Source organism: Crassostrea angulata, chromosome 6, assembly GCF_025612915.1.
Source record: "Crassostrea angulata isolate pt1a10 chromosome 6, ASM2561291v2, whole genome shotgun sequence".
Classification (NCBI taxonomy): domain Eukaryota; kingdom Metazoa; phylum Mollusca; class Bivalvia; order Ostreida; family Ostreidae; genus Magallana; species Magallana angulata.
This window is the reverse complement of record NC_069116.1, coordinates 34663576-34688507: the sequence shown is the minus strand read 5'-3', so window position 1 is coordinate 34688507 and position 24932 is coordinate 34663576. Positions and strand designations below refer to the sequence as shown.

Genomic DNA, 24932 nt, shown 5'->3' with positions numbered 1-24932 from the left:
TCAGACGACACGTTCCTCAATTTTATATAACTTTTTCCAGGAATTTGTTAACGGTTGACTACTATTTTGAGAAGCTTTCTTGCAAAAAATGAGGGTACTTTAAATTACCAGGCATATCTGCAAAATACTGGGGTATGCAATTTCCTATATAATCTTCTCGAAAATACACTTGAATTGCTGATATAAAAATAAATACATATATAGCACAACAAAATTCACTATATTGGAACTCTATCTCGGCCGGGGCGGGGCTTTGAACTCACGACCTCTAGAACGTATACGCTTCAGGCAGTAAGCGGCCACTGTTCTAACCAGTCGGCCGTCTAGACACTTAACCACATCCAATTAAATTTTAATCAATTTTAAATAATTATAAAATTAATATTTTTTATTGGAACTCTTTATTACGAGGAGATACAAAAAAGATTCTCAAGGAACGTGTCGTCTGACCTTAATAACCATGTTTTTTTAACCCCTTTTTGCCATATTCAAGGGATGCGTTTTGGATTCAAGTTGTCAAAAAGAATTTGTGTCATAACTTATGAAGACATTAAAAAAGATGTTTGTGAAACACTTATGCCCCCCTCCGGTGGAAACATCCACGAAGAAAATTAGCATCAACTACAAATAATTGGAATTTTTCAAAGATGCATAACTGTCGAAAATTGCTCAATTGTAACCCAAAATCGAACTTGACCTATAAAATAGAGATTCTTATGATAAATCTGTATACCTAATTTCATTTCAATATGTGCAATCTATACAAAGAAAATGAACGGGAACTGCAAATAATTGTTTTCTCAGTCCAAAAGGCATAACTGTAAAAAATTGCACATTCGTATTATTGTAATAAATCTTTATACCAAATTTCTTCTCAATACGTGCAACCTCTGCGAAGAAAATGAACGGAAACTGCAATAAGTGAAAAGCTGTCAATGCGACAGCAAACCGGGGTTTCTTTTATGTGAACTGTATCTATAATTCAGTCAATCCTGAATTGATACACACTACCTACCGTTCCAGTGAAATGGAGTACCCTATATGCAACATTTTGCCAAAAAATGACCAAGTTCAAAAGCTGGTACTTTTTTTTCATAAATTATCAGAAATCAAAATCCTAGCAATATGCACACCTCTGATATATGTACAATTGATCTGCAAAAGAACAACTTCCTATCTTGAAACTACAAATAAGTGGAATTTTACTAAGTCCAAGGAGAATAGCTGTCAAAAATTGCTCGAACACACCCAATATCAAACTTTATTAGAATAAATCTGTATACCAAATTTCATCTTAATACGTGCAACCTTCGTGAAAAAAATTAACGGAAACTATTGGTGGACCGACCGACCGACAGAGAGATGGACAGCAGCAAAGCAATATGCCCTCCCTTCTTTGAAGGGGGGGGGGGGGGGGGTGGCGCATAATAAATGGTAAATCTGTAATTGAACAACTACAATTAAAAAAATACCAATCAATATTACAATATCTTTATTTGAAATACAACAAATATCAATTTACAACTCTTCATATTTTGCTCTGCAAAAATATTTCATTATAAAGTTCTCTCCCACACAAATTGAACATATCACTTTCAAGCATTGCATCAAAATGTAAAGAAATTCTATTAGATGTATTTTGGACTTTTCCCCAATTATGCATTGTCCATCAGTGCTGCTTGGTCATATAATGTACACAGCATAGAACTGAATTTAAACCATTCACCAAAATTCTGATTAAAAAAAGGTTCTGGCAGCAAATTCTTAAGTGCTGACATTTTTGGTATTTGATCCAGATTCCGAGTTTTATATTCCTCCTGCAGTACTACCAGAGTTTGTAGGCCTTCCTGCGCCCCCGGCGGGTAGTGGACTGGGATGAATTAGACTCCTCTGAGGCGCCCCGTTTTGACCTGAGGCTGCGGGTCTCTACTGCCTCATTTTCGGGGATTGGTGGAATCAGACTGACATCATCAACAGGCGAAGGGTCCCTCCTATCAAACATTTAAAGGACAGATTAAAACTTTCATCACCTTGGACTCAGTTCAAACACTGTTCCAATTTGGTAAATCCTATAAGTTAGATGACACGGGTAAGTAACCCAGAATGAAATAAAATTACGGTATGAAGAATCTCGTTTCCCTTTCTGATGGTTATTACAAAACAATTTATTTAAAATGGAATTTCTTAACAGTAACATTTATTTTTTCTCTAATAATAAACTTGACCCTGAAAGAACGTATTTACTTTTTCCTTCCCCTCTTTCTGACTTTAGCTACAGTTGGGTTGTCGGGGGGCTCAGATGCCCCTCGTCGAGGCACTTTTGGTTTTTCTTGAACCTCTGGGGTCTGGCTTCTTGAACCGCGTAGAGACATTCTCCTGGGTATAGGTTGATTTTCATGAATAGGGGGTCTTGGGGTTACATTATCTGTGGGTAGAAGTATTGGAGGCTCGACCTCAGGCCCCTGTTGGCTGAGCCTTCTTTGGGATGGTCGACTGAGGTTATCTGGTTCTAGGCTCAGTCGGCTTGATATACTAGTTGTACCGTCTGGATCAATACTCAGCCGTTTACTTAGTCCTCTTGTGAGGGGTGGAGAAAAGTAAAAGTTATTGGCCTTTTCAAAACTACTTTCAAGCTCTTTTTTCGAATCTACAAAAGACATTAACTCTTGAAAAATGTTATCAAAATGTGGTAAACAAATATAATGTAACATAAAAGTTCTATATTGAGACCACAAAAGCTTCACCTTCATCAAGATCAACATCAACAGGGTTAGCAAATGTAAAGGATAAAGAGGCTGCACTGTTATCTGGAATCAAACAATTTATAAATAACAGTAGGTGGGACTCATTTAAAGCAAATATCAAAACCTACAAGTGTATGAGTATAAAGATAAGCCTTGCTTGAGAAATATATGTGTTCTTACTTTCATTCTCCTCTTCAGCTGCCTGGTTGTCATCCATATCACCTAAATAATACACAATTCAGTGAGTTGTAAATACATGTACTATTAATATGAATAAATTTTCTTTAAAATATTTTTCAACTTTTCCTGCTAACAATATCAGATTTTATCCTGAATTCTTTTAATAACCAGTGATAAATATCCTCTGCAAATCTTCTCTATTCATTACAAGTGAGAAAACCTACCATCTAGTTTCTCCCCATGTTCCTCTTCAGCCTCCACGGATTGACTCTCCATCTCCTCCTCCACCTGGCTTCCACCAGTCTCCTCTACTCCTCTATCTTCCTCCACCTTGCTTTCACTTGTATCTTCCTGCACTATATCCTCCTCCTCTGGCTGAGCCTCCTTCTTGGTCGGCCTTTTTCTTCCCCTTCTGGTGGGTGTACTAGGAGTTGCCACCTGCTCTATGATGTCTTTTTCCACAGCCTTCCTCCTGCTTCGTCGACTAGGTGTGGAGACTGGATTAATTATTGACTCTTCAATTGTATTGTCAGTGACTTCCTGTTTCTTCCTGCCTCGCCGACTGGGAGTGGCTACAGCTTCTTTTGTCTCGATTTCTGACCCTTCATCTTTCTCCCCCTTCTTTTCCTCTTCAGAGACCTTTGCTTCACTTTCTGAATCTTTTTTATGCTCCACTATCTTTGCCTGTACCTTCCTCCCTTTTCTGCTAGGAGTGGGTGTCTTTACAACAGACTCTGATTCTGATGTCTGCTGCTTCCTTCCCCTTCTGCTGGGTGTTCTTAGTACTTCATCCTGCTGCCCCTCACTTTCTTTCTTTCTGGTTTTTCTACTTGGAGTACTCAGTACTGGAACTTCTATTTCTGATGACTCACTTTTCAACTGTTTTCTTCTACCTCTAGTCCTTGGTGTTGGAGTGATTTCTCTCTCTGACTCTTCAACCTGAAATTTATCAAACTAGTGTGAAAGTGAGCAAGCTCACATACCCAACACTTTCCCATTACTTGACAATGCTTCACATAATAAATAGAAGGGCATGCATTTTATACACAAAACAACTTGTGTGAAGTATTGACACCAATTATGCTCAGCTGACCAGAAAAATGTCTCCACTTAAAATAAACCACGTAAAAATAGGGTTTCTGCCCTTCAAAATACTTCAATATAAACGGGGTATTCGAGATTACCATATTCGAGATATCAGGAGTTTTTTACATAGAGAATAATACATACCCTTTTCCATATCACAGCCAGTATCAGACCGAGACTCCAATTTCAGCCCACGGGCCAAAGGCCCAAGGAATGATATTGGTCGAGGGATGATACAGGCTGTGATATGGAAAAAGGATATTTATTATTATACTTATTACATACTTAGTATTAAAATTATAAAAAGGCATCAACTTGAACAAATTGATTTTCAATATTATTTGAAAGTAGTCTGTACATGTATTAAATAAAATATGAGATCTTTACCAAACATGTAGCTACGGAACCGGAATTTCCTCCTCTTTTAAAATTAACTTCCCCAAAACTGAAGTTTTCAACTGCATTTAAAAATGTCCACTGTATATAAAAAAAGTTTTATTTTTCATCTGTAAACATGCACAAATGCCAAAACCAAAAAAAGGCAGACGAGTTCTGCAAGGGGTGTGATACAGATCCGTATCAGCCCTAGGGCCGATAACCTGTATCAACCCCGGAGGCGGATATGAGTTTTGGGAAGTCATCTGTATCACATATGCAAAAAACCTGTATTTATTACTAAGTATGTAATAAAATCATTTATATGGAGAAATGACTGTGACCGCTGATATATTTTGAAATATTTACCTGTATTACCAAAGGCATTCAAACCAGAACCACATGATTATGAACTTACATTTGAGTGGGATCTAGTGTTTATTTCATGAACAGGACTTGATTTTGCTGGAGATTTGCTTCTCTCTCTGGATGATGAACCTGCTTCACGGACCCTTGTAGACTTGTTAGTTGACGCTGATATATCAGTTGTTGAGGGTGAGAGAGATTTCTTGCTCCTTAGTCTTGCAGAATGCCTAGTTGGTGTTGGTTGTACCTCTGCCTTAGCAGGAGACTTCGACCTGGAACTTCCCCTCCTGGCGGAATGTTGACTTGGTTTGTTCTCCAAAGACATTGCTTCTCCTGATATGGATTCATTTATTTTTCTGGTTGACTTTTTAGTATTTTCAATTTTTTCTTGTGACTTTGATCGGGAACTTGATCTGGAAGTGCTAGATCTTTGTGAAGGAGATGCACTAGGTGATTTTGATCCTTTTCTTGATGTTCTTTTTGTCAATGGAGATGCACTAGGGGATTTTGATCCTTTTCTTGATGTTCTTTTTGTCAATGGAGATGCACTAGGGGATTTTGATTCTTTCTTTGAAGTTCTTCTGGCTGAAGGAGACACACTAGGTGATTTTGATCCTTTCTTTGATGTTCTGTTTGTCAATGGAGATGCACTAGGTGGAGATGCACTGGGAGATTTTGATCCTTTTCTGTTCTTTTTCCGTACAGAAGGTGATTTTGTTTTTTTTTCATATATTTTCCTTGAGGATGGGGATACACTTAAAGCCCTAGATTCCATATCTGAACTCTCTATGTCATTGACCACTTTTTGTCTTCTACTTCTCCCCCTTCTAGATTTGCTCTGCTCCAGTTCGTTATTGTCTTCATGTCCAGATTTTGCCTCAGAATCTGGAACATCAGAACTCTCCATCTGCACATCCTCAGAACCTTCTGTAGAGGACTCCACCTCAGAGGCTGATTTCTTTGATGATTTTGTTGTTTTCTGAGATCTTTCAGATTTGGCCGATTCTTTTGCCTGTTGAGAACGAGTCCTTGTGGTTCGTCCTTTACCTGAAGTGTCTAGGAAAGACCCATCTGCTCCTTCAGAAGATGCAACTTTACCACTAGATTTTTTTGTTGAGGGTGGAGAAAATTTGAATTTCTGGGACCTTAAGTTTCCTCTGTGCCATCTAGACTTTTTATCTTTTATACCTTCATCTGAAGAACTGTCTAACTTTCCATTCAAGGATGAAAACACTTCATTATTGTCAGTTTTCATTTCTGATGTGCTATCTGCTTCAGCTGTCTTACTGATGTCAAGACTACTACCCTCATCTCTTTGTCCAGATGATTTCACCTGCACTGGTGGTGAAAATGTGAACTGATGCTTCGAACGTATTCGCTGGAAGGACCTTTTCTCCATCAAAGGCATGTCACTAGTACTAGCTGGTGGAGCAAAAGCATAGGTCTGAATGTTGTCAACAGAACTGTCGGCTGCTGATACCAGAGTCCTGTCCTTGACTTGATCGACCGATTCATCCACTCCTTGACCAGACTGAATGGGAGCCTGTTCTTCCTCTGTGTCTCCATCCATGGTTAGATCTATTTCAATCGGCTCTTTGACCCCTGTGGTAGTACTGACCTCCTCTTCTGAAGCCTTGACCATCTCTTTATCACTGAACAGAGCTGTTCTCTCTTGAGATAGCTTGACAGTCGGGGATCTACAGAGGGAGCTGACACTAATCTTGTTAGGACTAGCCTTGTGTGGGGAATTCTTCAGCTGAGTGAATCTTCCTTTCGGGAAATTTGTCAACACTAAAGTAGGAGACATCTCTTTTGGGTTTGAAGCAACTTCTGGCTCTTTTGTCATTGGATTAATTGCACTGATTTCTCCAGGGTATGGCACAGATGGGGAGAAAAATGACCCATCTTCCATTTCTGTAATTCAATATTTGAAATATTTATGAATAGAAAACTTTGTATCATAAACACTGTACTTTCACACAGGTTTTCAATAGTAGCATACCAATGTCTTCTTGTGGCTTATTCTTGACATTTTCTTCTTCCTCTGATATACTTGCTCTTGGAGAACGATTCAATTTGTCAAGTTTGGATCGGTTCTTAGGAGACATGGAAATGCTGCAAAACCAAAAAATAATTTTTTTTTGACATGGTAACTTAACTGAGGATTTTGTCAACGTAAAAATCATAAATGATCCCTACCTCTCAGGGGTGGGGCTGCGGTCTTTTACAGGTCTGATAGGAGTTCTGGCCATGGCTGACTTGGGACTGGTAGGTGACCCTAGAGTCTTGGAGGGGCCTGCTTTGGAATCTCTGTCTGGAAACCGTAACTTCTTGGCAGATAAAACAAGAGGTTCTCTCTGTGTTTTCACTGGCTCTAAATCCTCATCATCCTCCATGGCAAACCTAAGCTTCTTTGGAGTCCCTTGACCAGAGTTGGCATTTGCTAGATGAGTGACTTTAGTAGAGGCTGGCTTACCAACGGAAAGAGAGCCAGCCATGGATTCTTGACTGAAGCTCAGCTTTAGATCTGAACAAGGCTCATTGATAGAAATGTCTAAAAAACATTGTAAATATACAAGTACATGTATTTTAAAAAAATAAACTATTGCAATAATTACAGTATTTGTTTTCCCAGAAGACTGGAGTAAACAAAGAAGTTGTACATTGAAAACAGTATTGTTTTAAAAATTTTCTTGAAATAACATACTTCTGATCAACCCTATTTCGTATTTTAAGAAATTTCTCAATAGAAAAGTTCCATTAAAAGGGACAACAGCTGTGGTTGCTATGCATACCTTTGCTGCTGGTATCTGGGGAGTCAAACTTGGTGGCACTGTTAATAAGGTTCCGGACCTTTAGGATGGACTGAGGGGTGGGAGCTGTAGATACTGAGCGAGTGGATTTACGTGGAGTTTTTCGCTCTACTTTGGGAGTTTGCAACAGTCGTAATGCAGAGGCACCTTGAACCTTTAATTTTGACCTGAAAAATGTTAGAGGGAAAACCCAAAGTAAATACAGAATATCACAATAAGCATTTCAAAATCATATAAAGTTTTTCTTTGTCTTCCTTACCTGATTGGAGTCAAAGAGCTTGCATTTAAACCAAGACTAGTATTCTGCCACGTAGGTGCATTGATATCAGGGTATACAACAGGCTGTGTGTTTCTGAAATAAAACATACCTATTTTAAGACATGTAAAGATAAAGTACTGCAATTTGATAACAAACAAGCCGATAGACATACATGTACATGTATAATGGCAACTTACAGTGTGTCATTAATTTTTGGTGTCACAAGAGTTCCAAGGAAAGCCTTTCTGGAGATAATCTCAGGAGTCCTAAAACACATAGCAAATGACCATACCTTACTATACAAAAAATGTACTTCCTATTAAGTGTTTCAAATTCAGACTAGATAGAGGATTGCAGAAATTCATACTTAACAAGGGTACCGCTAAGCGGAGCATCCCCTCGCGACATGAATCATTGTGTTGGGGATTCATTATTTAGAAATATACAGTTATGTACATGTAATTGAGGAGACCAAATTGTACTAACCCTCCATTACTACAAAAGGTTTTTTTTTTTACCTGTACAAGATCTATATAAAAAAAATAATATCAAGTTGTTGATTTGAACTGCTTACTTTCACAGTAGTGAAGCGAAGTAGTTATTGTCAAGTCATACATAAAATTTCTGTTAAAAATTGTGTTATTTTAACGATATATTAAAGAGTATTTAACTGATTTGAAAATTAATAGGGTTTCTCCTTTTACCATGCCAAATAAGTGTATGAAGTTTGATAAATATCCGTGCAAGGGTTTTCTTTAAATCTTGCTTCCAAGCTGAAGAAGATACACATACATATACACACACGCCCAGCATCGATGCTATATTCCCTTTGCAACAATTTGCGCAAGGGGATAACAAGAGCATCCCAAAGCAGAGAATCCCCTCGCAAAATAAAACATTTGAAAGGGGGGGGGGAATGCATTATTTAGGAATATACATGTAATAGAAGAGACCAGATATTTATCTTTTTTCAACCACTTTGAATTAAAATATTTCGTTAATTTCTATTCCTATGCATGCTCTAGTATGTATCCATGTGGGACTGGTACATTTACATAATTGTACAATTCCTCCGATTATCAGCGAAAACAAAACACAAATGTTTTAAACTTTAGTATTATAGTTTTATTCTTTTTATTCAGTAACAATCATTATGCATTCAGACAATTAGTGTACGCAAATTTAAGTTTCAAAATGAATAAGACACACTAAAGATCTAGTGATTTGTACTCTGCTCTATCAGTCTATGGGAAAATTCGAGTTAACATGTCGTAATTTCAACCCCATTTTTTTTTTTGAATAGAGTAATGTATCTACATTGATTAACATGAAATGAATTCCCCGTTAACAATGTTGACAATATTAGTCAAAGTTGCATCTGAATTATAAACCTGTTCTTCTCTTAGTACATGTAATTTGGGAAATATAGAACTTAATCTTCTGCCAGCCTCGATTTTTCACTTAGGACATCCTTCTAACTCCCAATCTCTAAAGAGCATTTGTTTCTTACCCTTTCAGAGCCTTAATCCAACAAAGTATCAAGTTGTTGATTTAAAATATTTCCTTTTGCAAACCGGAAATTTCTATTGTCAAGTCTATTTAAGTGTTGTAATTTTACAATAATTTAATAAATATTTAACAGAATTACTTGAAAATGAATAGGGTTTGTCCTTTAACCATGCTTATAAAGTTTGATAAACATGCATGCGAGGATTTTCATTTAATTTTGCTTAAAAGGCTGCAATGGACAAACACACATATACAAACACGCACAGCAGTGATGCTTTATCCCCTAAGCGACAAGTTGGCGATGGGATAATGAACAAAGCAATTTCCATCTTTTAAAGCTAAACATCTACAGGTACATATACCTGTACAAAGCATGTGAATACATACCCATCAGGGGTGTCCAGATTCTCCTCTACCTCCATTTCTTCCACGTGATTCATTACATCAGCGTACAGAGAGGAGCGGGACTGCATGTTGTAGTTTCGGGTTGTGACCTTTGTGGACAGTGGCTGGGGCCTCTTCACTGTGTACACAATGTAGTCATTAATCACTGCTCAAGTATTCAAAAGCCATTTAAAAGACAGATTTAGAAGAAGTGCTCTGATTTTTAAATAAATTGCACACCTTCCTTCCTGAATACGGATGGCTTTTTTTGACAGTGATAACTTTCCCAGACCAGTTTCTTCTGAACATTTGTTAAAACCGACATGAAGCCATCCACAATAGCGTTCCTTGCAGTTGCTCTTTCTCTGGCCTTGGCACTTGCATCAGTCTACAAAATTCTTTAAATCCTATTCTTTTGGCCATCTTCTAGATGTACAGCACCATTTTTTCTACACAAGTTAACTAAGGAATTACTTTACTTGTGTTTATGTAGGCAGTATATATAGGAGCTCACCATGACAGTTTGCTTGAGTTTCTCATTGAGCCTGATGGCCTCCACGTAGCAGGCTCTCTGGAGGTAGTGGAGGATGAGCACCTCCTGACAGTACTGGTCAGTGCTGCTGGTCAGGAACTGTACCAGGGTCTCCTCCTCTCCACCCGTCATCGGCAGCTGGAGCAGCTGGTCCACCGTCCGTGCTGTACAGAAACAGCATAAAAAACACTTAACTTGTACTAAATCAACACCAAAGATCCTACAGTATCTCAATATTGAATTTGTTCCTTGAGTCTTTCACAATTTTGACAATATACGAGTGCATGTACATCACATCCACTCTGACTCAATACTTACTCTGTTTACAAGCCTCAAAAATGTGCTGTAGTAGATCTTGGGCATTTGTTTGGTCTTGACAGGATCTCTGGTATTCCAATGCTTCAGCTGTCATCCTTTATAAAACAATATATATGTTGATTAAGGAAAGTTCACTGTTTAATATCTATCTCATATCTAAAGCCTTACTAAAAATAATAATGTAAACAAACTAACCCATTTGCCAGGAGCACTGTTAGCTTCAGCTTGACTTCCTCAGGGGTGGACAGAGCGGGCTGTACAATGCTGAGATAGCGCACAGCCATCTTACTCTCTCCCTGATACAATAAGGATTTAACAATGCGCTGATGCTGCCATCTTCCAAAATCTAAGATCACAAAAGGATCCAAGATCTGAGACATTGATTCCTATTGTAATGAAAAAACATTCAAACTAATTAATTTACTGGCAGTTCCATTAGTTGTTTATGATTGACAGACAAGTAAGCATGGATTTGATTTAAAGAATTGAGACCAAACTTTCAAAAGTTGTATGTATTTATTGTATTACCTCAAAATCTTTATGATCCATAAGCCAAAACCCCTGCACCTGTTTGACCACTGTGTATGGAATTCCAAATTTTTTGGAAAATTTCTGAACTTTTAAAACCAACTAAAATATGGAGAAAAAAACCATCTGAAAACATTGTCATGTAAAATAGTCAATATAATACCCACAAAGAACAACATTACTGGAGACAAGTGAAAGATATGAAAAGGCAAACATTCTGGGTGATCTTGACCTCAAACATACAAGATTCTTACAAGATCATCACTGAATGCAATATGACTGACAGTGCTATGACAGACTGACAGACATTTTAAAGAATCAGCAATAAGTCCAAATGCTTCTATATAAGTAAAACCATATATGATAACATTTGTTTTTTGGAATAATGAAAATGGTTTCCTTTATACAATTGGGTCCCTCACAAATTTTCAAAGCAAATGGTATTGTTAGAAGAAGATTTTTAAAGATTGTTCTCTTTATATTTCTACGTAAATATTTGTCCTGTTATACAGTATTTCTACTTTCGAGTGTCAAGTGAAAGTCATCACTATAGTTGCTCTCATTATGATGCCAACCCTAACATTACTCAAAAATTTTAAAGATCTGATTTTCACTGCTATGTTAAACCCTGTACTCTACTGCATATTCTATCATAATAGTCACAGTTTGGTCAAGTACATTCATTGCTAAATATCCCCTAACAATATTTTCAATTGTATAACATTGCGGTAAATAAACCAAAGAAGCGTTTACTGAACTACAATAGCCAACGTTTTACCTGTTTTAAAAAAGTGTCAAAATCCCATTGGGATGTATAGTATACACCCAAAGAAATTGAATTTTCTAGAAAAAAAGACTTGTGTGTATTTGTATTTGTCAAATTACGGTATAATCACACCCAATAATTATCGCCCAGTCATTAAGCACAAGTCAATTTACAGACTCACCTTTTGTTAATACACTTTGTTTATGTACCAAACAGGTGATAACTAACAAGTTATTTTTATTAGGAAATATTCTCACCTATACATGTCTCTTAGCTTTATAAAGTTCGTGTAACTGAGAATAGCTGGGATACTGTAAATTCCTAATTAAACGCGAGGAATTAATATCCGCGTAAAATCGCGAGAAGCCTGTCTCGCGAATTTTAAAATCTCGCTTTTAATTTTGGGACACATGTAAACATCATGAAACTAAGATAAAATTTCGGCATTCGCGATTTTATGTTCTCGCGATTTGATGGTAAATCGTTGAATCGCGGAATTAAGTACTCGCGCAAAATAAGGAATCTACAGTAGATTCTTTGAAACTGAACAAAATGCCAAGAATGACAGGCAAACAGGACAGAACATAGATGACTTATACTACATGCATTAAGTTAAGGCAATGTCTCGTACATGCAAACGTCTTACCTTATCATGGGTACTTGGATCTGCGAGGGACACCATGTCTAGAAGAGCGTACAGGACCACAGAGTGCTTGTCAATTAGGGAAATGTCATCCAACAGATATATGCTCAGTAAAGCCTTCAGGAAATTTAATGGGGATTGGATATGATTTTATGATTATTGCATATGAAAAGATGTATAATTTACAACTGATGCTTCATGGTCTTCTATCACTTACGTGTAGGCTACAGGGCGGGTACAGGCCACTCCCTCCCTCGGCGTGCCAGAGGTCGCCAACCTTCTGTCCCATCACCTCTACCATTCCATCTATCATCAGAATGTCTGTGGAGTTGACAGAGCTGTGGAAAATACCAAAACATGCAAAAATGGACAAAACATACATGTACTGGTATGCACATGTACATATGTTCAAAAAGATTTGAATGACAGGTTGCTATTTGCATTAAGTTTAGAAAAAGAACATCATAAAGAAAATCACTTAATTAGCATGATATTTGTATTTAACCACTGAATTTATACAGAGATATGTAAAGATGTTAGAATGTTTACAACTTGGTCAGTATGATGGTATGGAAGGGAGCTCTGTACCAGATTTCATCGGCTTAAAGTTTTGTTGGTGAGTTCTAAGACCACCCACCTGTCCAGTTTCTGTATTTCCTGTCTTTTCTGAGAGTAGGACTGGATCAGCATTTCTGCTGGATACTTGTACTGCTTCTCATCTTCCTCCTCTAATTCTATATGTAATACAACAGGGCTACTATTATACCAACGATTCAGTTGAAAAATGACAAAAGGGAAGGTAAATTCTACAAAATTAAATTCCTCTAAAAAGCACTGACCATCTCCCTCTGGAAGGAAGCCCATCTTATGAAACCAGATGACCATCTGTAGATGTTGCTGTATGTAGGTCACCACAGACAATTTATCCTGTAGGTCACCTAGACCTGAAAAAAATGATTAAACACTTAACTTTTAGCTTTCTGAATACATTCAAAACTGTTTTTTCTGCTTTAACAAAGATTTCATTAAGTTTAAGCTATCCGACCCATATTAGGACCGATTTTTTCTAACCTTGAATATCCATCATGAATTAAATACTCTTATATTAGCTGCAGAACTGTAGCTCTCCGGGAAAAAAAATATTGACAGACCGGAGAGCTACAGGGCCACCCATTGAAAGAATTGTATATTTACTGCGCAGAAAAAATAAATAAATAAGGTAAATCAGTCGAAAACTAGCGCACGTTTTTCTGTATTTTCTATATAGAGTCTTCTTGAAAAAGTTGTTGGGAAAATCATTATTATGAGTCATAGAATAAACTATGGATGAATTTTGTTACTACATGTATAATGATCAAATGACTTTTGGGAGGCAAACTGGAATAAGAGGCCACTTGTCTTAAGTGGCCACTTTCAAAGTTTCTCCAAGGTGTCCTCTTAAAACAGTTTTGACTGTACATGTACATAAACAAGATTTAGAAAAACTACAGAACTATGGAATTATGTTTAGTCGAATCATAAGACTAATGATTTCTCTTGTAGAAGCCTACCCTCTTCAGTTGTGGGTGCTGACTGACTGATCAGTGCCTTGATAATAGCCAAGATGCTTCCAAGTCTTTGGTTGGACTGGTAGAGGGTCTGCAAAGCCCGTCTGTCCAGGGGAATTCCTGACCAGTCATACAAAGTCACACCTATCAAACAAGAATTCATTTCTCAGACAGTTGAATTCAATCAGTTCAAAGGCAAACTTTTTCAAAAGCTTGCAGAGTTTCCAGACATAGAAAGCCCGTAGTAAAACTGAACCACCTACAGGAGTTGTCAATGTTATTCTTGATCTCAGCGACTCGACTCCAAACCCAATCCAACAGGAACTTGAGTGAACAGCCAACGTGAACAAATTCTGTAGAGATAGAGAGAACCAGCTTTATAATTCATGTTTATAATGACAGAACAAGTATTTCAGAAGTGAAAGAAATCAGTTAAGTACACACCCCCTAGAGCCCATTCCTGGACACACTTGATGATGAATGACAGCATGTGGTAATTGAGGGCCATTGTCAACAGAGACTCCTTCATTTGTGCCTAAAACACAATGTCATTAGAGAAATACTTGACAAACAAAAGTTACTCCATTTAATCAAAATTGGTTAAAGTTCTTAATTTCACATTAATGGCTCTGGAGCCATACAATTCAGACTTTTGATCTCAATCTCACTTCTTACTTTTGTGAAAATGTGACATTGTGATCATGTCAAAATATAATAGACCATGAATCAGATTTAAGAAATTCCTATAACCATGATAATTTTTTTTTCAATTTTACACATATATTGCAATGAAAACCACATATTAAATAGATGACTTACAGGGGAAGGGTTACTGGCTGCTGTGTCTAGTGGCCTGGGTAATAGTCCGATCACAATACACAGATTGTACAGTTCCTTAGGATTCAGCAGCACAGAGGGCCCCATCTTTTGCATAGTAGCCATAACCTACAGAATTTGTCCCAAACCAATAACCATAAAGCATACTCTAAAGAGATGAATTCTGTAGAAGTGGTTATTTACATCGGTGGTAAATTACGCTTTTTCTGTAGTCAAACAATACGTGTGGGTATCAAATAGGCGGATGCATAATTTACCACACGTAAGTTTTGCTTTTTCTACCATACGCACGGGGGTATTTTACGCGGTTTTAAGCTTACCACGTAACTAAATTAAATGTAAATTTCCACCATGCTTAAATTACCACTTTTACAGTACAATTATAATCCATTTCTTTGATAAGAGATTGATTATTTTTAATAATTTATTAATTTTTGTAATAGATTATCATTGTTATAAAATTAATGATCATCCTTAGGATTTGAAATTTCTCATCTTGAGACCACTGACCTGTCTCTGGGTGCCTAGATACTGAGCTCTCAGGACTCCCTCATCAACCACACACAAGGTGTCTACAGCAGAACATCAACAATAATCAAACTCATTTTCAACAATATAATTATTCTTTTTATTTGTGTAATAAAAGAAGATCAAAAAGTTCTTGGTTAAATAAAACTGTTGACTTACTAAATGCCAGCGCAGCAGGATAGAAGTGTTGCTCTGGTGGCATGAGAGATGTGTTTGTGAACCTATTCAGCTTATCGACAGACATATACACAGTCTGAAAAAAAAACAAACATGAAATATTTATAGCACGACTGAACCAAATCAAACTTTGTTAATGGCAAAGACACAGAGGTAGATGGGATGTACTGACCAGAACTGATCCTTGGTCCGAGTGCTCTGCTATCTCATCCAAACTAAGGAAGGAAAAGTAGGAACAAGTGTCCATGGGTCCAGTAGAAGCCCTGCAAAAATAAATCAAAAATGCATTAAACTGTACTAAAAATTCAGGACATTAGTATTGTAATTCTTAAATAAGCTAATTTTAGATCCCATCCTGTTCAGAGTTTACCTGACAGTGGTAGGCATCTGAGCATGGTACCATCTATTCATGTCAAATATCCCCATGTGAGAAGTCTGTTTAGATCCATCCGAGCATTCCCAAACAAACACACATAAACTCAAGTCTGGACCGTGTAACACTGCAATGGAAAGTTCAAGAAATTTACTTCAAAATTCATCATGTGTGATAAACTTGTTTGAAATGCTTTGCTACACTTGAAAGTTCATGTATATGTAGTTCTCATTTCATAATCTTACTTTCTTCGAATGATTCCTCTTCATCCAGTTTCGCAGGAGGCTTGTAGCAAGGATCTTGGAGGGTGTAACAGGAGATTATACGACTAGAGACAGTTGGCTTTAGACTTGGGTTCAAAGGTGATGCCACCAATTCAAGGTCAAATCTCAGGCTTACTGAAGTCAGATCCTACAAATTTGCAAAATTTCATGAGTATAATACCTATATTTTTATCAGATTCAAATATCATGAAGAATTCATGGATAGGTACTTGTTGTTTTAAAATCAAAGATTAATTTCACCTCATAAAAGGCTCCATAGTTGCTGTACATAGTCTTCTTGTTGTAAGCTAACTGGTACAGAGAAATAATGGACAAACTGTCATCTCTAAAACACAAAAAGAAAATAGGGTGATTGGTCATGGAGACAGATACTGAACACAACCACATTGTTAAAATTAGTTTACTTAAATAACAAAACTGTAGATGCAAATATGCATTTTTGAAGAGCTAGAAAATGAGTGTCAAAAAGATACATAATACACAAACTACATGTAAGATCCAAACTAGAAATGTTTTAGACCTACATGTGCAAAACAACACTTTTATCAAGGGAAATGGTGGGGAGGGAAAATAGGGGGAAATATAACTATCCTTAAAAAATAAAAAAAAATTACTGATGGTCGCCAGTGCTTCTAGTTATCCAAATATAGCTGAAGTTCTTGGGATCATTTTCTGGCTCCTGATATGCAATGTGGGTGATGGGAATCATTTCTCCATCCAATCTACTGCTGTATCTATTCAAAAGTAATGATCACTCCATCATAGTACATGTATAAATCCAGAAAATAGTAGAGAAATAGAAAAGAATCAGCTATGAACTAATGGAAAAAAGTAATTACTCTAGAACTGGTGCATGAAGTCTCCATATTTGGTAACAGCCAAAACTAAAGCCCACAAAGAGGCTGCCAATTTGTTGAATATACTGCAAACAACTGACATGAACAGCGTCTACAACAAGAACAAATTCTTGTAAGTGAAGATAAGACTTACAAACCAGTTAACATGTTGCATATAACTTAAAAAGTTGATGAATTGAAACCTGTACCAAATGTCTTCACAACAGTTCCATCACATTTTCTGTACTTGTAGCCATTTCCTTGTGCTTCCTCTGCAAAAACGAGAAAAAAAATCAATGAACGTGGTTTGTAATCACATTTAAGATCAGTGTTTCCCCAGAAAATTTTTTGATGTTTGACGTAACAGCGCCCCAGCCAGGGCGAAATCACTGCGCGTAATAATAATATAACCATTTGATGAAATGTACTACATATTAAGTACTATAACTGATGCATTCTCATGAAATCTACATCAGCAAGTATTATTTCATTTTATTTGTAATTCATATATTGATCCATAATATTTCTGTTTCATTTCGAGCAAAACTAATAGCATTTTTTTCAAAATCAATTTGTTCAAGAGGCTGACCTTCACAAGCTTTTACAAGAAATATAGATTCATTAGGCAGTTCCAACACCTTCTGTTTTATTCTTTTTCCTTTTATATAGAGGAGATTTTTTTTTTTTGGACAATTGATATTTTTTGTTTAAATTTAGGGTTCATATGAAAGTTTCTGTGATATTTTGAATATCTAAATTTTGTTACTGTACAACAGTCATTATACATGTGCACACAATCATTTTCAGAGGCATACTATAGGATGTCTCTAGTCATGTGACATTGCTTCCGTGTATCACTTGCAATTAACTGTAATTTTTTTTTCTTTATTGAGTACATTTGCTTAAATTTGCATGGTTTTTAGAACTGATAAATGATGGTTGATGAGAAAGCAGCAGGACTGACCGTCTAGGACCATGGCGAGGTGCTGGGACCTGGACATGGCCTGTACCCTCCTGTGCTCCGTGTCCCGGGACCGTGGAGATAACAACTGGAGCTTGTTTGGTTTGATCTCATCTGTCTCTATCTCATCATCTAGGCACATGTCTGTCAAAAAGTATTTAATCATTATGTTCCAGTATTGAATTACCATCGGTGAAATCTAATGAAGCATACAGCTTTTAGCATAGTCCTTCCTACTTAATCTGTAAAGATTCACACATTGTTCCAATACCTTGAATGTCTACCACATTGAAACATACTCATAATGGTAATCATTTTCAAAGTGCAACATGTAAAAAAAAGTGTGTATTATATTCTGTGGATTAGGGCACATGGAAATAAAATAAAGAATATGGTATCTCTGACAAAATAAATTAGTCTACACCAATACAACTTGCATAACGTGTGATAGCAGCAGTCATACTTTCACTGTATCCAGAAAAATGCTCTGAAAAATGGAGTAAAATTTTGTTCCTATATATAATATGCACTCCCCACTTTTGATCCAATTTTGGCTGAAAAAAAAGTGTGTTATACACTAGGCTTTACCGTACTGCATTTAAATACTTGACTTGTTACCTATAAGATACACAATGCCACCATTTGTGCCCACAGCGACTATGCCGTAGAAATGACGTAGATGTGCAGACAGAGCCCAGACAGGAACATCGTCTCCTCCAGTGTTTGTAATTGGGTCCACAGAGGAAATCTACAAGAAAAAATAATTGGCATGAAGCATCCCTTTTGGCTCAAGCTGTCTTTTACTGAAATAATTCATTTTAATTCTTATATCTTAGTTTGCTTTCCCTTCAATATTCTAGATAACTTGAGATTGCTTACCATGTAAAAGAATCACTACATGTGACACGTATATGCAGATTATTACGCAAGATTTTGGCGTTAATTCACTCAATTATTAAAGACAGATAAGATAATGTGTTTGAGTAATTGTGAGAGACTGTTATTTTCATTAAATACCTTTTGTGGAATTTCTATAGTCTTGGTGATTTTTGATAAATGGAGATCAAGAACGCATAGAAGTCCGCTTGATGATGAATAGCAAACTCCAACCAATAGTCGTCGATTGCTTCCATATTGATACTCCTTTACGCATGTAATATATGCATTTGAATCACAAATGATTTCTCCAAATTTCCATGATGCCACACACTGGCTTGTTCTGGTATCCATAACCTCTAAAACTGCTTCTCTGACAAGCCAACACACTGCTCCATCTTAAAAATACAAATTCAAATACAAATCATGGTTTAACATGACCCTTATCAAAACTTTTATTTCATAAATCATAATTCCTATGCGTAAAAATGAAAAATGTTTAATGTTCTTAGGATTTCCAAAAGAAATACGTTGTATAAATTATTATTAAACAAAATGTGACCAATCGCCCAAATGAAATATAATATCCCACACAGGATATAAAATTGCAGTGCAAAAATAGATATTTTTAAAAATATTCTGAACCCGCATTAGAATACATTAAATGAAACAACTTCTGGTAAACAATTTTTCTGTAACTCTATTTTTGGGAGATTGATCCCTACATGTCTAATGAATATTGATGTGATCCACCATTTATAACACCAGTGTGCATGAGTGCTGGAAAACCCAGCATTGAAAACATGATGGAAGAACAGTTTGTTTACAAATTAGAATCACATTATCCATATGTCTTAAATTAGATAACTCTTATATCAGATGATACCCGAAGCATTATTATTCCAAAATTCATTAATGTAGAACAATATCAACTGTTAATTATATGTAATAAAGATGAAACATGATTTGAGCATCATCAACACCATAAACGAAGTAAATTCCCTTCTCCCTAAGGAATGCATGTTCTGAGTATTTATTTCTTCTTTATTCGAAAATTCTTCTAAATGAAAATCCACTTGTGGTTTATAACTTATAGAGTAAAGGCATGGAACACATGGAGCATGAACCTGACTATATATATAGCAAAACCCTTACAACTTCATGATGGAAACTTAAATTTAAATCGGCTTTAATTCTTATTCCATTAATCTACAGTCTCCGTTAACGACCTTCCCTTGTTCCTATCTTTGTCAGTCTGGTTTTTTTTTTCTTTCCTTGCCAAATCTGTCAAACTTAATGGTCTACCCTCTTTTTTGTCATCACCATTATTGTTGATAACAGGAGGTGGATGTCACGTGGTGACCCTTTTAAGGCAGGGTCATTCATATCTTTTAAATTTTTTACCAGCACGTAAAAAAAATAAAATATCTTTTTTTCATTTCTTGTATCTTTGTCATGCAATTGACTTAATATACAGCGTAATTTAAAAGCCTTCTCTTTAAATAAAGTATTTATGAAGCAAATAATCAGATCTTATTAATGTTATTCACTAAAAATACCCCATGTATAGCTTTAAAGAAAAACTTTCTCACCAAAAGTTGTTTTATTTCATGTATATTTATGCAGATTTATGACAAATATTCCGTTATTTTTTTTCCATTGTTTTTCACAGTAAATTTATATCCCACTTGGAGTATATATCACATACAAGCTATTATATCCCATTTAGGCAATTGGTCTCAACCTGTATAAAAAGTGCACTCAAATCAACGTAGGACATATATACTATATATACGTCCCTGTATCTACCGGATAATAATCATAACTATTTTTCAAATTTTATGCCAGAGCAAATTATCTTCCTTAAAATTTCATTGTACTTTCATCCATAGAAAATTCAGCTCATTCATCCTATTAAGTGATTATATACTCTATCCAAAGTTTTTGCTAAATATTTATATAATCATAAATACCACTGTGCCCGCACCATGTTCATCCTCTAGAATGAAAAGAGTCCAGATTGTCTATTTTGAAATATGCCCCCTCTACACCTTCAGGTTTCAATACACAACCAAAAATAAAAAGTTATGGGGATATTGTGTATAGTCTTACATGTTCATGTTAATTTAGGTAAAAATAAATGAAGTGTAAATGAAAAAATCTTGGTTTTTCCCCCATTGAATCAATTTCAATTGTACTTCATTGACGGGTATATGTATTCTCATTAAAATTTGTAAAACATAGGTAATCACAGATTACAAAGCTCACCGAGACCAGACATCACCCTTATGAGACTTCACCTTTATGAGACTTCACCTTTATGAGACTTCACCTTTATGAGACCACCTTTATCATATTAATGAAAATCATACTTTATGATCTTGGATATTCATGGATTCTGTTTTGACACAATATCGTATATCATCTGTTAAAAAATTGTATGATAATCATATGTTCATATGTTAATCAATACAATAATATAAAATTAAATATTGCATACTATCATATTTACAACATATATCATATAATACAATAAAATACCATAATAAACAATGATGAGATATGATATTGTAACGTATGATATGACATTGTATTGTGTTATACGTTATTGTATTTGATCACATAATACAATATCATAATATATAAAACAATATAGTATTATATTACAATATCATATAACATAATACATCATAACATTGAAACATATGATATTATATTGTATAATATAGTATGATATTGTATGATGCTGTATCATTTTTGAAAAATAATATGATATTGTATCATATGATACAATATAATTTGATACAAAATTGTATCATATCAAATGATACAATATTATGTGATAAAGTAAAATATATAATACAACATTATATAATACATATTGTATCATATGATACAATAATATATTTTACAATATCATACAATACAATTTCATGTAATGTGATAATATATCATATTATAAACCAATGTCATATTATACAATATCGTATGATACGATATTATATAGTATTACAGTATCATATTATACAATTTCATGTGATATAATTCTATATTATAGAAACTAATATCATATAATACAATATCGTATGATACAATATTATAGAATATACAATATTGTATCATAGGATACAATATTATATTTTGCAATATCTTATGTAATAGTATCATGTGATAAAATAATAAATTAATAATAGAATATAATATTATACAATATTGTATCATAATATACAATACTATACATAACAATATCATGTTACAATATCATAAAATATAAAAAAAAATTGATACAATATTATATTGTATCATATAACTTTTTATAATATTACATATGATATTATATTGTATCATATTAAACAATATTGTTTCATACCATACAAAACTATATCATAGGAATCATGTTATATCATTTCTCAACAAACACATCTATCTATCGAGCAGGTTTGAGTGAGGTAGGAGATTTCTTTAGCATCCTTGATAATGGAGATCAGGCTCTGCATCTGAAGCAACCTCTGCGTTTCATTTATAATATAGTTAAATCAACTATGCAAGCTATCATCTATAAAACATGTGACCTGTTCCAAAAAAACTAAACCTCATCCAGCATCCGAAACCTATGGCTCAGATTCAGCATTCAAGCTTGTCAGGTGCATCAGTATACATAAGACGCATCTCCATGCATGTTTGGTGAAGTTCAGACCAGTAATAACTAAGATATCATCATCAGAGGGCACTAGCAATTAAAACCTTAACCTGCTCCAGCATCCGCAACCTATGGCACAGATTCAACATCCATGCCTGTCAGGTGCATCTGTATCATAAGACACACCATCCATTCAAGTTTGGTGAAGTTAGGACCTGTAATAACTAAGATATATTTTTTAGCATCCTTGATAATGGAGATCAAGCTCTGCATCTGAAGCTTCCTCTGTGATTCATTCATATTACAGTTTAATCAACTATGCAAGTTTGAAATAGTACTATTATCTATTAAACATGTGACCTGTTCCAAAAAACTTAACCATATCCAGCATCTGAAACCTATGGCTCAGACTCAGCATTCAAGCCCGTCAGGTGCATCAGTATCATAAGACGCACCATCCATGGAAGTCTGGTGTAGTTAGGACAAGTAATAACTAAGATATAATCATCAGAGGGCACCTGTTTCAAAAACTTTAACCAGCTCTAAAAACCTTAACCTCCTCCAGCATCTGAAACCTATGGCTCAGACTCAGCATTCAAACCTGTCTGGTGCATCAGTTTCATAAGACGCACCATCCATGGAAGTCTGGTGAAGTTAGGACAAGTAGTAACTAAGATATAACCATCAGAGGGCACCTGCAACAAAAACTTTAACCAGCTCTAAAAACCTTAACCTCCTTCAGCATCTGTAACCTATAGCTCAGATTCAGCATCCTAGCCCGCCTGGTGCATCAGTATCATGAGACACACCATCAATGCAAGTTTGGTGAAGTACTGACCAGCAGTAACTTAGATAATGCTATCAAAGGGCACCTGCAACAAAAACTTTAACCTGCTCCAAAAACCTTAACCTCCTCCAGCATCCGAAACCTATAGCACAGATTCAGCACTCAAGCCTGTCTGGTGCATCAGTATCATAAGACACACCATCCATGCAAGTTTGGTGAAGTACGGACCTGCAGTAACTTAGATATTGCTATCAAAGGGCACCTGCAACAAAAACTTTAACCTGGTCCAACAACCTTAACCTCCTCCAGCATCTGAAATTTAGGACTCAGATTCAGCATCCAAGTCTTTCAAGTCCATAAGTAGGTCCAGATGCATCATCCATGCAAGTTTGGTGAAGATAGGACAAGTAATAGCTTAGATACAGGACCTGCAACAAAAACTTTAACCAGGTCCGGACGCCGACGCCGACGCCGAGGGTATAGCATAAGCTCCCCCTGACTTCGTCTCGGTGAGCTAAAAAGGGAGGGGAACAATTACTTGGGACTAGACAGAATGTTCTATCATTAAAATGACAGATGTCCTACAGACCCGGTTTAATGATAGAATTTTTTACCTATACTTGCTTTGCTGCAAATGAAAAAAAAATATTGTGTACGTTGTATATCGCCTTAATTTTCATATGATTAGTCTCAAATACCTACAATGTTGCTCTTTTGTAATCCCATTTTACCACTGTGGCACATTAACTGTTTTGCAGCAAAATCACTGCCACTTTTAACATCATGTTTGAAAATACGCTGTTTTCAGTTGCCATTTTCTTGACAATTTAAGAGACATTTATTCCGAGACATTCTGAGTGGGATTTCTAAAAAAAATGGCAGGCGCTTTGTGGCTGCTATATTGCAAGGATTTTGGACAAATTCTTACAGTGACCTGAGGGTAGCCTGGTCACGGTAAGATTATTCTTTCTTACCTGAGACAGACTATGAGAAATTAATTTTACCTTTAGAAACCCCAGCAGTAGCAACATCATTTTGATTATATGTTGCTGAAGTCGTGGTTCCAGTGAATGGTTTAAGGGGGGAAACTGTGTGTGGAGTTGTTCCCGGTCTCATGATTATAAATGTCGAAGCCTTCAATGGAACTTAATGCCTAAAAATGATAAACTAAATGTAGAGGAAATTCGGGAAAAGAAAATAACTTCACCTGTTCTTTAGAATAAATGCAGGTAATACATGTTAGTTCATGTAAAATGTTTGCAAAAACAATATCTGACATCTTAATGCAGTTTTATATTTTGTAAACAAGACAGATACTGTAATCATAGATTACTTGTTTTATACAAATCTGCTGTTAACCGCCATCTTTAAAAACACACGTGCATTAAGAGTTTACATAAATAATGTTCAATAATTAACAAATATCACCTTAATCTTAAGTATTCTAATCTTAAAATTGTGCATACCACGACAAAAAAGCTGACAATCTGTCATTCGGGAAAAGGGTTTGCTCTTTTCATTTTCATCTGAAAATCGTCGGTTCTACTCCACCATTACCTTGAAATGTAAACACAATTCTGATT

The 24932-nt window shown here is 35.7% G+C and overlaps 1 protein-coding gene across 1 annotated transcript; it reads right to left on the bottom strand.

Moving 5' to 3' along the window:
* Positions 1-1475: 1475 nt before the first annotated feature.
* Positions 1476-24932, bottom strand: LOC128188257 (protein ELYS-like). Its single transcript, XM_052859208.1, has 39 exons — positions 24816-24932; positions 24354-24502; positions 19064-19320; positions 18665-18794; positions 18050-18190; positions 17295-17357; positions 17089-17197; positions 16864-16983; positions 16490-16574; positions 16211-16376; positions 15963-16092; positions 15765-15855; positions 15575-15668; positions 15398-15459; positions 14870-14995; positions 14495-14585; positions 14314-14403; positions 14054-14194; positions 13343-13447; positions 13141-13237; positions 12721-12841; positions 12507-12620; positions 11095-11196; positions 10762-10952; positions 10567-10661; positions 10231-10412; positions 9957-10104; positions 9720-9855; positions 8021-8089; positions 7824-7916; positions 7547-7731; positions 6951-7305; positions 6754-6866; positions 4804-6665; positions 3149-3863; positions 2925-2966; positions 2745-2807; positions 2245-2647; positions 1476-1991 (listed from the first exon to the last, which is right to left on the bottom strand). Exons 2-39 carry the CDS (start codon positions 24463-24465, stop codon positions 1826-1828), a joined length of 7365 nt encoding a protein of 2454 aa, XP_052715168.1. The 5' UTR covers positions 24466-24502; positions 24816-24932; the 3' UTR covers positions 1476-1825.

Bases quoted from the DNA above. Each gene is read 5' to 3' on its own strand.
- LOC128188257 (XM_052859208.1), bottom strand. From the start codon at position 24,465: ATGAGACCGGGAACAACTCCACACACAGTTTCCCCCCTTAAACCATTC. The intron at 16,575-16,863 runs GTAATTTTTTTT...TTTGTGTTTTAG, and splicing joins AGAAGCACTGGCGACCATCA to AGATGACAGTTTGTCCATTA. The intron at 2,648-2,744 runs GTGAAGCTTTTG...TGTCTTTTGTAG, and splicing joins TGATGTTGATCTTGATGAAG to ATTCGAAAAAAGAGCTTGAA.